The sequence below is a fragment of the Trachemys scripta genome, chromosome 1, assembly GCF_013100865.1.
Source record: "Trachemys scripta elegans isolate TJP31775 chromosome 1, CAS_Tse_1.0, whole genome shotgun sequence".
Classification (NCBI taxonomy): domain Eukaryota; kingdom Metazoa; phylum Chordata; order Testudines; family Emydidae; genus Trachemys; species Trachemys scripta.
Window position 1 is genome coordinate 1,900,962 of NC_048298.1, and position 15,519 is coordinate 1,916,480.

Sequence of the window (15,519 nt, forward strand, 5' to 3'; positions counted from 1 at the left end):
CACCATACGTCACCATTCACACCAGAGCCCGGTACGTGTAAATCTCCGCCCAGGGAGGATGGTGCATTTCCCAGTCTCGTTGCACAGGTGGAAATGACAACACCCAGGGCAGGGCGCTGACGAGCCAAGCACAGGGCGCGTGATGGGCCGAGTGCTCCCCGGGCTTGAGGGCCGGGAATGGGGAAAGTTGCCATTTTACCCTGCACTGATGGGGGCCAGGCCCCAGCTGGTGTGACTCCATTGACTCCCGTGGGGCTCTGGCCAGTTTACACCCGCTGGGGTTCTAGCCCCGGTGACTCCACCAGAGCTCTGAGCAACGCCCACCCACTGGGGGTCTGACCCCAAGGACTCCAATAGCCCCACACCAGACTGTACCCGCTGGGGATCCCCCCACTGACTTCAGGGGGACTCCAGCTGATCTACACTCCCTGGGGACCTGCCCGGAACTTTCCATGGGACAAGATGGACGTGAGCAGTTGGGCCAGTCAGGGCCAGGGCACGATGGCTCCCCACAGCCACACTCATCTCAGCGCTGACAGACAGGCAGGGGAAAGGGAAGGAAATAGCTTTCATTGTATCTGTTATCTCAGCCCTGACAAACGCTTCCTCCTGCTCACAGCCGGGCTGGTGGCTGGGTCCGCTCCTCTTATCTCTGTTTGCCTGGGCGTTAAATGATTGTAGCTGCCATCAGCACAGATCTGCATGTTCCGTGTTGACACCTGGTCCCCTCCCCACACTGGTCTATAAATGCCCCGTGTCCGGCCAGTGTCCCATGCAGGCTGCACTTGGACTGGCCTAGCACCGGAGCAGCTACCCAGCGAGACAATCAGGTGAGACCCTGGCTTCCTCCAGCTTCTTCCTCCTCCTGCGCTGGGTGGCTGGCAGCAGCTGATCTGTTACGGGGGTGGGTGGCCAAGCTTGTCCTGTGTGTGTCCCCTGACCCTGGGGCCGTCTCTGTCTCACCCCTTCCTCCCACCCCACACAGCCCTGCACGCAGCACCCTAACGCCCTGCGGAGCTGTGCCCAGCGCTCTGCCCCTCCGGGAGCTGGGCCCAGCCTCCAGTCTGTGTCCAGTCCCTACTGGATCATCACTGTGCAGGGCGGCTCTCCCATTGGACCCTGTCACGGAGTATTGGGGGACTCAGGGCCCCACACCCCCGGCTTCCTGCGATTCACCATGACTCTCAGCCAGCCAGTAAAGCAGAAGGTTTATTTGGATGACAGGAATACAGTCCAAGACAGGTCTTGCAGGCACAGACAACAGGGCCCCCCTCAGTTAGGTCCAGCTTGGGGTCCCAGGGCATCCCAGCCCACCCCCCTTTGGGGGGTCAGAGCCATCTATGCCTCCCAGCCATCTCTCCAGCCCGCTTCCAACACTCTGCCTTGAGCGACCCCTCCCACCGCCTTTGTTCAGTTTCCCGGGCCAAGGTGTTACCTGGCCTCCAACCCCTTCCTGGGTTCTCATGTTACACGCTCAGGTATTCGCCTTCGGGCAGACTCCCATCCCCCAGTGCAGACTATCCTAGCCACACTCCCCTGTCAGCATTCACAGACCACAGTAAGAACAGGCCCAGTTCCTCACAGACCCCATTTCTTAATAATGGTGCAACAGGGGCCCCAGCTGTGATGGAGTAGGGGAGTTACATTGGGGATTGGGGGCTGCCCTTGCAGGGAGATACCTGAGCTGTAACCTGAGCCAGGACGGGGTTTGGGAGAAATGACACTTTCTGCCCAGGAGACTGAACAAAGGAGAGGAGGAAGGGGGTAGGGGCGGGGAGAAAGCTGCTGGAGGGTTTTGGGTTTCGTTTCCTGTTTGGGCTGGGTGGTGCAACGTAGGGAACCCCTAGCTGGGGTCTAAGCTCCCTGAACCCTCCAGAAGGACTTGATTGAGGGGTCCGGGTTGTACCTACAAGCTCTGCTGTAGACTGTGTTCCTATTGTCCAATAAACCTTCCGTTTTACTGGCTCGCTGAGAGTCACGGTGAATCTCAGGAAGAGGGGTGCCGGGCGCTGACTCCCCCACACTCCGTGACACCAGCCCCCACCATGGGATGCAGTAACTATAACCCCTCTCCTCCCCCCCGTCCCAACCACACGGTGTTGGCTTTCCAGACAGATGATCTCCCTGGACATGGAAATATGAGTGTGATTGAAACACCTGTTAGTGGGGAAAGGCCCCGGGGTGGGGTCAGTGGGTGTTTCATGTACCAGGTGCTGGGTGATAACACGAGAGGTCTCCAAGTTTCTAACACTAAACTGGTCTCTAGTCAGAGAACGATTGCAGAGGTGCTGCACCTGCAGCTGGGATTCCAGCCACGTGCACACAGACTGGCCTCCATCCTGGTGGCACTGGGGCCTCTTCCAAACTCTTCCTTCCTGTCACCTGTGCTCTCCCTCCATGTTCCATGTAGGTGGCTACAGTGGGTACCTGCCAGCTCCAGCATGGGGGAGAGAGGGACAGCGGGAGATGGCAAATGCCCTTTCTGAGAACAGCTTTGCTCTGCAAACGGGACGCTGGTGCCTGGGACCCAGGTCCCGTCTGAGTGACCGTGGCCTCCCTGCTTCCCCCTGGCTCCTCCCCACCTGCAGATCTGGTTTGGGGAGTCCCGGGTGCTGCTGCTTGCAGAGCCCAGCCACTGAGAAGCTGGGACCTGGCTCAGTGAGGGGTGGAAGAGGAAGGACTCTTTGGATCCAGCGAGATGGGCTCCGAGCTCGGTTCCCCAGGGCAGGGGCAAGGGGATGGGATCCCTCTCGGGGCCCTTCCAGCCCAGCCAGGCCCTTTATCAACAGCCCCAGCAACGAAGCATCTCCCCCTGTGAAATGCCCCATGAGAGAAGGGAGCTACTCTGGGGGGTGTCTCAGGCTCTCATGTCACCATCTCCCTGGTGTGTTTTCTCCCCAGGGGAAGCGAGAAGATGGGGCCAGTCGCCTACTTCAGCCTCTGCCTCCTCGGCTGCCTGATCTTTAACCCCTTGCTGGAAGGTGAGTCCCTGCCTGGACCCTCGGAGCTGTAGCCCCCGGGTGCTGGTTGCCATGGTGGGAACTGGGAAGTGAATTCATTTCCCTCGTCACTCTCAGAGCCACTGTTCGTCTCCTGCTGCTGGGGGTCACTGCCCTGGGGAGAGCCCAGGCCTTGCGGCCCCTCCCCAGGGAGCAGGTGAGAGAAGGTGGGTGAAAGTCCCCCCCAAGGTCTGCTCTTATCCTGAGGATAGGGTGGGACCAGTGGCGTAGCCAGGTGGAGGGAACAGGGGGAGGAATAAAAAAAAATAAGGCGCCACCCGCTGCGGCGCTCTGGGTCTTCGCCGTCAGGCCCTTCACTCACTCCAGGTTTCTTCGCCAGCACTGACGGTCCCGCCGCAGAAGACCTGGAGGGTCTGGGAGGCAGAAGCTGTGGGAGGCACTTTTGGGGGCCCCGCAGGCCCAGAGTGGCCCAGGGGATTAGTGGAAGACGGGGAGCAGTCAGCTCTGCTTCCCTCGCCCCAGCCCCAGCCGTGTCGCTCGGGAGGGGTTGGGGGAAAGGATCCCCCCTGCACTCACCGGCAGTGGCGAAAGCGGAGCAGCATGGCCCCAGCCCGCTCCACTCCGCCACGGCACCCTGCTTCCCGCCGCTGGTGAGTGTGTGGGGGGGGAGGAGGAACCTTTCCCCAATCCCCTCCCCTCCGCGACACGGCTGGGGCCCGGGCAAGGGAAGCGGAACAGGCTGGGGCCGCGTCGCTCCACTTCCCGCCGCCGGTGAGTGCAGGGGGAGATCCTTTCCCCAACCTCCCCGCACTCACCGGCAGCGGGAAGTGGAGTGACGCAGCGCGGAGCTGGCAGAGTGAAGCGGGCTATGGCCGCGTCGCTCCGCTTCCCGCCGCTGCTGGTGAGTGTGTGTTTATGGGGAGCTGCCTGCAGCAGGCAACCCGGGGGGGTGCACAGGGGAACCGCTCCCCGCCCCAGCTCACCCCGCTCCGCCTCCGCCTCCCTGGGTCTGAGCGCGAAGCCGCCGCTTGCTTCTCTGCCCTCCCAGGCTTCCCGCGCGAACCGCTGATTCGCGGGAAGCCAGGGGAGAGGGGCGGAGAAGCAGAGCGGGGGGGCGCGTTCAGGGGAGGAGGTGGAGGTGAGCTGGGGTTGGGGGGCGAGGCAGGGAGCTGCCAGAGGGTGCTCTGCACCCACCAAATTTTCCCCGTGGGTGCTTCAGCCCCGGAGCACCCAGGTGTCGGCGCCTAAGGTGCCTCTTTTGTGGAATGTGCTCAGAGGGGGCGGCCGCTCCCTCTGCTCCCACCCCAGCTACGCTTCTGGGTGGGACCAGTCCCTGGGAAATGGGCGCTCAGCCCCCGTCAGCTACAGGCTCCCATCCCATCCTCCCGTGTTCCCCTCCCACTGGCTGGGCGTGTCCCCACGGGGTCCCTCTCCACGGACTGGTCATGGCTCCCCTCCAACCCCAGCTTCTCTCCCATCCGGCCTCTGATCCCGGCTGGGCTGCCCCATTCCCTGCACACGGTGCCTTTCTCCTCCAGACTGTCCCATTCCCTCCCGCTGCTGGGATACGGCACCACCCCATCCCTCTCTGCCCCCAGCCCTGAGAAGGGCAGAGCCTGCACAGTGTTCCCCTCCCCTCCGCCCCAACCCCACAGATCCCTGCTATTCCCCACTTTATGTCCCATCTCCCTGGGCACCTCTCTCCCCTTCCCTCCTCCTTCAACCCCCCCAGCTCCTACCATCCAGAACTGGGCCCCTGCTCTCAATTTTCTTCTAGTCCCAATCTGTGCCAACCCCATTGCTCCCCCAGCTTCACCCCTTGGCCCTCGGTGTTCCCTTCCTGCCCCACTGCCAGCTTCCCTGAACCAACTGTCCTGCATGGCCCAAGGGGAGACGGGGAGGAGATCAGGGTGGCAGGAATTCCCTCTGCCTGAGGGCTGCAGCTGAATGGGGGCCACTGTGGCTGGCAGCGTCATATTTCCCCCCTTTCCCAGGGCTGGGAGTCCATGGGGCTCCCTGGGGCAGGAGCAGGGAAGGCCTATCAGCCCCCCCACAGTGCTCTGCTCCTTCCTCCCCCCAGGGAGACCTGGGAAAGGAGCCCCTGTCCCATCCAAACCCAGAGGCCCTGCCCTGCTGGGATCCCTGCTCAGGGATGGGTTTCAGGGGCCCTGTTCTGCCGATGTGGGGTCTGGGCAAACCCAGCTTCTTTCTGCAGCACCAGGGCCTGGAGGGTCCTGCCAGCCAGACACAGCCCCAAACGGGATCCCAACGTTAATTGTCCTAATTTAAAGCAATGGCTCTGCCTCTGAAACAGCCTCTAACCGCGGTGTCCTGTCCCCACCATTACCCCCCGGCCCCCTCTCTCTGCAGGGGTACAGGGTGTAGTATGTCCCGGGTGCTGGCTGCCCTTCCACGACAGCTGCTATCGATACGTCCCCCAAGAGAAAAACTGGCTGGAGGCTGAGGTGAGAGGCTGGGGGCAGCGGGGCTCAGGGGCGCTGGGATGGAGCTGGAGGCTGGGGGGATGGGGCGGTTTAGGGTGAATATCAGAGGAAGTGAGCTGGGCTAGGCTGGGAATCCGCTACGGTGGGAGGGGCGGGGGTAGGGTTGCCAACTTTCTAAGTGCAAACCCCTGCCCCGCCCCTTCTCCGAGGCCCCACCGCCACTTGCTCCATCCCCCCATCCTCTGTCACTCTCCCCCACCATCATTCACTTTCACTTGTCTGGGGCAAAGGGTTCAGGTGCGGAGGTGGGTGAGGGCTCCGGCCTGGGGTGCGGGCTCTGGGGTGGGCCCAGGGATGAGGGATTTGGGGTGTGGGAGATGGCTCTGGGCTGGAGCAGGAAGTTGGGGTGCAGGGGGGGTATAGGCTCTGAGCTGGGGGTGTAGGAGGGGGCTCCAGGTTAGGACCGAAGGGTTTGGAGTGAGGGAGGGGATGTGAGCTCAGTCTGGGGGTTTGGGCTCTGGGGCGGGGCCAGGGATGAGGGGCTACGAGTGCAGGAGAGAGCTCTGGGCTGGGGCAGGGGGTTGAGGTGCGGGTGGTGGGTGATGGCTCTGGCAGGGGGGTGGTTCTTGGGTGGGGCCAGATATGAGAGGTTTGGGGTACAGGAGGTGCTCAGAGCTGGGCACGGGGTTGGGGTGTGAACAGGGTATGGGTTCAAGGAGGGAGATTGGGTGCAGGAGGAGACTTCGGGCTGGGGCAGGGGATTGGGGTGTGGGAGGGGGATCGGGGTATGGGGTCCCAAAAGCACTTACTGCAGTTCCTAGGAAATGGCTGCTCCAGAGCTCCCATTGGTTGTGGTTCCCAGCCAATGGGAGCTGCGGAACCAGCACTCGGGCAGGGGCAGCGCATGGAACCTCCCTGGCTCACATGTGCCTAGGGGCTGCAGGGACCTGGCAGCCACTTCCGGGAGCTGTGCAGAGTCAGGGAAGGTAGGGAGCCTGCCTTAGCCCTGGGCCCCTGCTGTGCCTCTGACCGGACTTTTAATGGCCTCATCGGCAGTGCCGACCAGAGCGGCCAGGGTCCCTTTCCGACCGGGTGTTCTGGTCAAAAACTGGACGCCTGGCAACCCTAGGTGGGAGCCCAGGGCTGGCACATTTCACACTGCCCCAGACAGAGCCCTGGGAACAGGCTGTGAGGGAACAACCTGCCCTGGCCAGGCTGGGGAGCAGAATACAATGTAAACGTAGCCCCCGGTGGGGCACGATCTCCTCTGGGCCCAACGCGCTTGTCATGCGCTGTGTCTGCCAGGGACGGCCTGGGCCCAGGTGGGGTCATGTCTCCCTCTAGGCCGGCTCAGGAAGGGCCGGCTCCTTACTCGGTGTTACCAGAGCACTCCCTTAGCTCCGGTGACAGGGCTGTGCTGAAGGTCTCCAGTTCGATCCTCATTGTTGGCTGGCATTTGGCCAGGGAGTCGCTGCCCAGGACATGAGGGTGGTGATGGGGCCCTGTGTACATAGGAACCGCCATACTGAGTGAGACCAATGGTCCATCTAGCCCAGTATCCTGCCTTCCAACAGTAGCCAATGCTGGGTGCTTCAGAGGGAATGAACAGAACAGGTCAATTATCGAGTGATCCATTCCCAGCTTCTGCCAAACAGAGGCTAGGGACACCATCCATGCACATCCTGGCTATTAGTCATCGATGGACCTATCCTCCATGAATTTATCTACTTATTTTTTAAACCCTGTTATAGTCTTGGCCTTCACAACATCCTTTGGCAAAGAGTTCCACAGGTTGACTGTGTGTTGTGTGAAGAAATACTTCCTTTTCTTTGTTTTAAACCTGCTGCCTATTAATTTCATTTCGTGACCACTAGTTCTTGTGTTATAAGAAGGAGTAAATAACACATCCTTATTTACTTTCTCCGCACCAGTCACCTCGATCATATCCCTCTGTAGTTGTCTTTTTTCCAAGCTGAAAAGTCCCAGTCTTATTAATCTCTTCTCATACGGAAGCTTTCCATACCCCTAATCATTTTTGTTGCCGTTCTCTGTACCTTTTCCAATTCCAATATATCTTTTTTTGAGGAAGGGGCGACCACGTCTGCACTCAGTATTCAAGAAATGGATATACCATGGATTTATATAGAGGCAATATGATATTTTCTAACTTATTATCTATCCCTTTCTTAATGATGCCCATCATTCTGTTCACTTTTTTGACTGCCATTGCACATTGAGTGGATGTTTTCAGAGAACTATCCACAATGACTCCAGGATCTTTCTTGAGTGGTAACAGCTAATTTAGACCCCATCATTTTATATGCGTATTTGGGATTATGTTTTCAAATGCGCATTACTTTACATTTATCCACCTTGAATTTCATCCACCATTTTATTGTCCAGTCACCCAGTTTTGTGAGAAACCTTTGTAACTCTTCACAGCCTGCTTTGGACTTAAGTATCTTGAGTAGTTTTGTATCATCTGCAAATTTTACCATCTCACTGTTGAACCCTTTTTCCAGATCATTAATGAATATGTTGAACAGTACTGGTCCCAATACAGACATCTGGGACACACAACTACTTACCTCTCTCCATTCTGAAAACTGACCATTTATTCCTACCATTATTTCCTATCTTTTAACCAGTTACTGAACCATGAAAGGATCTTCCCTCTTATCCCATGACAGCTTACTTTGCTTAAGAGCCTTTGGTGAGGGACCTTGTCAAAGGCTTTCTGAATATCCAAGTACACTAGACCCACTGGAACACCCTTGTCCACATGCTTGTTGACTCCCTCAAAGAATTCTAGTAGATTGGTGAGGCATGATTTCCCTTTACAAAAACCATGTTGACTCTTCCACAACAAATTATGTTCATCTGTATGTGTATGGCAATTTTTTTCTTTACTATAGTTTCAACCAGTTTTTCTGGTACTGAAATTATGCTTACTGGCCTTGAATTTCAAGGATCGCCACCAAAGCTTTTTAAAAAAATTGGCATCACATTAGGTATCCTCCAATCATATGGTATCATAGTTAGTGGTTCTTCAGTTTTACATTTGAGTTCCTTCAGAACTGGGTGACTTATTGTTTAATTTATCAATTTGTTCCAAAACCTCATCTAATGATACCTTAATTTGGGACAGTTCCTCAGATTTGTCACTGTCATAAATATAAAGGGAAGGGTATCAACCTTTAGGTATGCAGTAACATAAAATCCCTCCTGGTCAGAGGTATAGAATCAATTTACCTGTAAGGGGTTAATCAGTTCAATTAACCTTATTGGCACCTGACCAGAAGGACCAATGGGGAAAGAAGATACTTTGAAATCGGGGGGAGTGGGGGTGGGAGGTTTTGTTTGTGCTCTCTTTGTTTTGTTCCCCCTCTCGATGGAGAGAGAGACCAAGCATACCTGAAAACAAACGTGAAATTATACATATAAAATTACAGAAGTTGATAGTAAAGGCAAGGAAATGTGTTAGACTATTTTTTGTTTTAACTTGTGAATTTTCCCTATGATAAGAGGGAGTTTTATTCCTGTTTTTTTTACTTTGAAGCTGAGCCTAGAGGGGAATCCTCTGTGTTTAATCTTTTTATTACCCTGTAAAGTTACCTTACATACTGATTTTGCAGGTGTGATTCTTTTACTTTTTCTTTACATAAAGTTCTTCCTTTAAGAACCTGTTTGATTTTCAGTGTCCTAGGGACAAAGGGTCTGGTCGGTACTCACATTATTCTCAAGCCTCCCCAGGAAAGGGGGTGAAAGGGCTTGGGGGAATATTTTGGGCAACAAGTGACTCCAAGTGACTCTTTTCCTGAATTTTTGTGTAAATCATTTGGTGGTGGCAGCAATACCGTCCAAGGACAAGAAAAGGAATTTGTACCTTGGGGAAGTTTTTAACATAAGCTGGTGGAATATAAACGTAGGGGGTCTTCCATGCGGGTCCCCACATCTGTACCACAGAGTTCAGAGTGTGGAGGGAACCTGGAAAGTCACCTAAAAATAACGTTTCAGGTTTGGGAATCTCCCTCACATCCTCTGCTGTGAAGACCGATGCAAAGAATTCATTTAGCTTCTCCGCAATAGCCTTATCATCCTTGTGTGCTGCTTTAGCATATTGATTGTCCAGCGGCCCCACTGGTTGTTTAGCAGGCTTCCTGCTTCTGATGTACTTAACAAGTTGGATTTAACTTCCACTTTTTAATTGATGCCTTTCTGCCTCTCGCTGCTTCTTTTACTTTCTTGTTTAGCCACAGTGGCACTTTTTAGGTTCTCTTACTATGTTTTTTAATTTGGGGGATCCGTTTAAGTTGAGTCTCTATTATGGTGTCTTTAAAAAGTTTCCATGCAGCTTGCAGGGATTTCACTTTTTGTGCTTTACCTTTTAATTTCTGTTTCACAAACTTCCTCATTTCTGAAATGAAATGCTACCTTGGTGGGCTGCTGTGGTGTTTTCCCCACCACAGGGATGTTACATTTTAGTATGTTTGTAACCCTTCTGCCAGGTGAAGCCAGCAGCAACACGGGCCAGACTCAGTATCTAGGGGTCCCGTTTCAACAGTACAACACAGAACCGGATCGAGCCCCCAAACAGTGGCCTGGGATAATTACACACCACCCCTCGGGCACCTCTAAGAGGCAATACTTCCTCTCTCACAAGCACTGAGTCTGAGTGTAGCAAAAACTTTTAATAAAAGGAGGGGAAAAACTCAGCATTATTTTGGGAAAAAAACACAACTAGGGTTCATAAACACAACGACCCACCCCCAAGTAAGTTGGGCGGTGTCCTTTTCCCCTCAGGTACTTAAGTCCAGCAACCCAAATGTCCCATTAACGTGCCCATCCCTTCTCTGTACCCCACTCACAGTTGCTGTCCTTGGCTAGTGCAGCCCCAGAGTTCAGAGGTTCATCTGCAGAGTTCACCTCCCACCCTGTGTGGAGGGGGGGAAGGAGGCACCTTACACGCTGCACTGCTCGGGCACTCGCTCGTCACCCCAACGGTCGATTGCTGCGTTTCTCTGTGGGGCTCTGCTCTGGCCCTTGCCACCAGCCTCTCTGCCAGTCTCCCTGCTGCCTGCTTGCCACACCTGTTTCATTGTTGTGAAGGCTTCTGGGCTTGGGCTGGAGCCCGGGCTCTAGGACCCTGTGAGAGCTGCCAGGAAATCCCCTCGGCCAGGGCTGCACTGAGGTCATGTGGTGCTAATTGCTCATGTGCACAAGCCGAGCGCCTGGCAGAGTCCGAGTGCCTGGGGTCAGCACAGTGGCCTTCATCAGCCACACCTGTGCTCTGCTCCCAGCATGACAGCGGGTGTGTCTGGCAGAGCCATGGCCCAGGCAGGCCAGTGCTCAGAGCAGAGCCCAGGAGCTGGCGCGGGAGGGATTTGGTGACACCAGCAGGGCACAGGGTGGCTGTGACTGTGCCGAGCGGGGTGGGGGCCGGGAAGGTGAAGGGGGATGGAGAGAGGGAGGCGACTCTACCTGCTCCTCCCATTGGTCCTGGGGAGGGGAGAGGCACTAACACGGGGTCCTGTCCCCTCACAGCCCTTGCTGCCCGGGGGAGGCAGGGCCCAGAACAGTGCTGGACTCGCGCCTGCTGCTCCCTGCAGTGCCGGGAAGGGGGTAACTAGCTTTGTTTTTTCCTGTCCCAGGCGGACTGCCAGCAGCATTGGCCTGGGGCCCATCTCGCCTCCATTCACAGTGCCGAAGAAAAGAATATGCTGGCCCATTACATCAAGGGGGACCCCACAAAGAAGAATCATGTCTGGATCGGACTCTCAGATCCTGACCATGTGAGTGCCCGGTGCCCGCTCTGCCTCGGGCAGCCCCTCCCCAGGCTCCTGGGCTCTGTGTCTCTGCTCAGTGAGGTTGTTGTTTGGGGCGGGGGTGCCACCAGAGCAGGATTTCCATGGGAACGGGGTGAAAAGGGGCTGTATGCGCCTGGGTTTCCCATCACAGGGTCGATCCCCAGCGCCCGGTGCAGAGTATAAACTGCTGGTATTAATATTGATGTTCGTGACACTAGCGCCCAGGGACCCAGCACACCCGGGGGGAGGGGGGGGGGACACTCTCCAGTCCAGTCTCTAGTCCTCAGCCCCCTCCCCCAGAACCCCACCCTGCCTCTTCCTGCACCACCTCTTCCCACCCCATTCTTCCCCCTCCCCCAAGGGCGCCCCTTAGATGCCCGGTGCCTCCCCATACTGGGGGGGGGCACGATCTAAAGGGGAGGTTACACACATGTGCCCCCCGACCAACCCTCCCCCGCACCCAGCCCAGGATGACCACACTCTCCCCACCCCACGTTCCCTGTGGAGGGGTCTGTTCTCCCACGGCGCCTGCCCCCGCCGCCACGGCACCTGCTGCTGCCCTCCCTGAGGGAAGGAGCCTGGGCGGGGAGCAGGAGGGAGCCACTTCTGACTCCGGCCCTCCCGGGTGCTGCTCTGCAACCTGGCGGGTGCCTGATGGAGCCTGGCCGGGGAGGCGGCTTCTGCTCCCTGTAGGGTGACCAGACGTCCCGATTTTATCGGCACTGTCCCGATATTTCCTTGTTTGTCCCACGTCCCGACCGATGTTAGGTTGGGACACTGGACAGACAAGCAAATACTCCGGAGCCCGGAAGTGCTCGCGCCGCCCCCCTCCCTCCCTGACTCCGCCCCCCCCACGACTCCTCCCCCTCCTTCCCCCATTGACTCCCTCCCCGAATTCCCGGCTCTTCCCCAGGCTCGCCCTTCCTCCTCCCTCCGCAAGCGCTGGAGGGAGGCCGGGGAGACGCAGGGGGAGCGCGGGGCTGGGGTGAGTGAGAGTCCGGCCTGGCCCCGAGCAGGCAGGACTCAGTTGGGTGGTAGGGAGAGGAGGGGGGCAGCCCGCGGGGCCAGGCGGCGGCTGTTGTTCTCCCCCCGGGCAGCGGGACTCGGGAGCAGCCGCTGCTGCAGCTCCCACTGCCGCGGGGGGAGGAAACGGCCGATGGCCAAACTCGGGGCTGCGGCTCTGGCGCCCCCGAACCCCCCCGAACCCCCCGAGCCGGGGCCTGCTGCGGGGACCCAGCAGCGCGCACGCTGCGCCCAGCCCCTGGCCAGTCGCGTCTGGGCTGCCCAGCTGGTGCTATCGTGCGGCGGCCCCGGTGCGGAGGCATCGGCCGCCCAGCCCCGTTCGTTCCCTTGCGGGACCCGAGCGGGACGGGAGTGACGGCGACGACTCCTCAACGAGGCTCTCTCCAGCCGACAGGCTGTCGTCACTTGCTAAACGTGTCTGACTGCTCTTGGCTCCTCACTTCTCACCGTGATAAAATGCCAGAGACAGAGACCTCCTGGGCCACGTCGCAGCCTTTCACCCCTCGGGGGTCAACTCAGCCTGGGGCAGCGTCAGCCTCTGCCCCTCGGCAGCTCCCCCTGCACCCGCCCACTGCGGAGCTGCCAAACGAGGGATATGGCCCCGTACAAAACCCTGGAGAATTAATAACCCAGAACTCCCTTCAGGGACAGGGAAGGGGGGATCAGGACCCACCTGAATCCCTGAACGCACGGACAGAACAAGGGGATTGTCGCCAACATTCCCGGCTCCTTCCCATCGGCTGAGGTGCTGGCAGCCCACTCCAGGCGCATACGGCGTCTGCTTCCCTCCCCAGCAAACAGCCCAAGGGACACACGATAGAGGCGGGGCCGTGGGTGGTCAGGCTAATGGTCGGAGCAGGAGCAGGAGGAGGAGCAGGGCTGGAGCAGGACAGGAGCCCGGCGAGGAGCAGCAGCACAGGGAGGATCGCGGCCGTGGCATGACCACACTGAGCAGCCAGAGAGCTGCTGGGCTAAGAGCCGGCCAGCTGCCCTTCCTGCCCAGGCAGGGGGTGCAGTCAGTCGGGTGGCCTGCAGCCGGCTGGCTGCGCTGGTTGGGTTGCCAGGTGACTAATTCTGCTGCAGCCCCTGATCCCCGACAGTGCGAACCCAGCTTCATCCAGCGCCCCCGTCCCCCAGACCTACCGCCGTGATCTCTGCAGCGGGGAGCAGAGTAACTCCCCTGTGGATGGGCTTTGGGAGCGTCGTCGCGTGGGTCTGTGCACACGAGAGAGAACGGGGGCAGCAGCGTGGGGCTGCGGGACTGCGTGTGGGATGACGCTGCAGGTGCTGCCTGTCGGGCTGGGCTGGAGATGGACGTGGAACCTGAGGGCAGGTCGGGGTGCGCTCCCCTCGGCGATGTGGGGGTGGCAGGGGCAGGGGGTGATGGAGACTCTCCCTTCACTTGCTGTTTTCATGCTTCCGAGGGCTTGGGCAGGTCCTGGTGTAACTTCAGCTGCCAGTAAATGTAGCCCTGGTTGTCAGCGCTGACATTTCATAGCAATGATCAGTGTCTCCAGTGTCACTGGGCAGCCTCTGCCCGTGCCCTGCCCATGGCCCCTCGGCTCCGGGGCATGTCTCTAGCTGTGTAACCTTGGGTTTTACAGGGGCTCTGCTCTCCTTTGTCTCTGCAGGATCAAACCTGGAGATGGTCAGATGATTCTTCATTCAACTTCAGAGCTTGGGATAAGGGACAACCCAATCATGGGACAGAAGACGAGCACTGCACAGTGTTATTTTACGATACAGGTAAGCAGGCGGCTCAGATCCGCATGGACCTACCATCCTGGCCGCACTCTGACCACACAAGTCCTGAGATACGATCTGGGCTGGCCCCAGTGCGCAATGGAGTGCAGATCCTTGCTCCTCTCTCTTCCCTGCCCCATGCTGGGAGGGCAGTCAGGAGAGACCCCTTGTGTGAGCTGGTAAAACTGCTGCTTACCAGATCCCCAGTGTCAGTTTACATGTCTGCTCGAGTGACAGGCAGGAGATACACACACACACACACACACACACACACACACACACACACACACACACACTCCCAGACGGGGACTCTGCTGAGCTGTTAAAGGGTGATGGCTCTGAGTCGCTGTTGCACCCCTACTCCGCCGCAGCAGGGTGTCGATCAGGCTGAACTGTGCAGACACTGATCCACACAACGATGTGGGCACCAGAGCTGCATTTGGCTCCTTGCAGGGTCGTGTAGTTCACAACATTCACACACACGCCGGCTGCTTGTGAAAGTGCTGCCCAGTCTCGGAACGTTCACACAATGAACACGAATGACTGTTCCTATGGAAACTGGCCCTGGGAGAGAATCGTTAGGAAAAGTTCCAGCCAGGGAGGAGAACCTGCAGGAGGTGGTGTAAGTGATTCGGCATTCACGGTACCAGCAGGGAGGGAAAGAAGTTCTGAGTGGCCCAGCCAGCAACAGCGATTAGCCAGTGTTGGTGGATTCAAGGGGTCGCTTTGCAGACAGGCTGTGAACAGGAGAGGGGCGAAATTCACAACAAATCCCCTGCCTGGCCCTGATCACTGAGTGCTGTGTCTGTGTGGGGCCTGCAGTGCCAGTGGTGTGGGGAACAAGGGGCAGGGCCGGGGCTCTCAGACCAATTCCATTTATCTTGTGTGGCCAGGCATCCGGTTTTCGACTGGAACAGCAGGTTGAAAAGTGACCCTGGTGACCCTGGGCCATTAGAAGTCTGGCTGGCAGTGCAGCGGGGCTAAGGCAGGCTCCCTGGCTCTGCGCGGCTCCCAGAACCGGCCAGCATGTCCAGCTTCTAGGCACAGCTGCGATTAGGGAAGCTCCACATGCTTCCCCCGCCCCCAGAGCCAGCTCTGCAGCTCCCATTGGCTGGGAACTGCGGCCAATGGGAGCTGCGGGTGCAATGCCTGCGGGCGTGGGCATCGCGCACCATGCAGAGCCACCTGGCCGCACCTCCGCCTAGGGGCCATGCATGCCAGTTGCTTCCGGGAGCCGTGTGGAGCCAGGGCAGGGCAGGAGGGAGCCCGACTTAGCCCTGTTGCATTGCCAACCTGGAGCCGCCTGAGGTAAGCGCCACCCACCCGGAGCCCGCCCCCTGGACCTGCTCCCACACCCCAACCCCCTGCCCCAGATCAGAACCCCGTCCTGCACCCAAACTCCCTCTCAGAGCCCACACCCTGCATCCCCTCCTGCACCCAACCCCCTGCCCCAGCCCTGAGCCCTCCCACACTCTGAACCCCTTGGCCCCAGCCCGGAGCCCCCTCCTGCACCCCAAACCCCTCATCCTCGGCCCCACCCCA

At 58.2% G+C, this 15,519-nt stretch overlaps 1 protein-coding gene across 1 annotated transcript in view; it reads left to right on the forward strand.

Annotated features, from left to right (window-relative positions):
• Window positions 1-672: 672 nt before the first annotated feature.
• Window positions 673-15,519, forward strand: part of LOC117873455 (C-type lectin lectoxin-Enh4-like) — a 69,250-nt gene continuing 54,403 nt past the window's right edge. Inside the window, exons 1-5 of the mRNA XM_034762849.1 lie at window positions 673-830; window positions 2,902-2,981; window positions 5,331-5,425; window positions 11,056-11,196; window positions 13,866-13,980. Coding sequence (XP_034618740.1) covers window positions 748-830; window positions 2,902-2,981; window positions 5,331-5,425; window positions 11,056-11,196; window positions 13,866-13,980 — 514 coding nt within the window. The 5' untranslated portion in view covers window positions 673-747. The remainder of the gene's footprint in view (window positions 831-2,901; window positions 2,982-5,330; window positions 5,426-11,055; window positions 11,197-13,865; window positions 13,981-15,519) is intronic.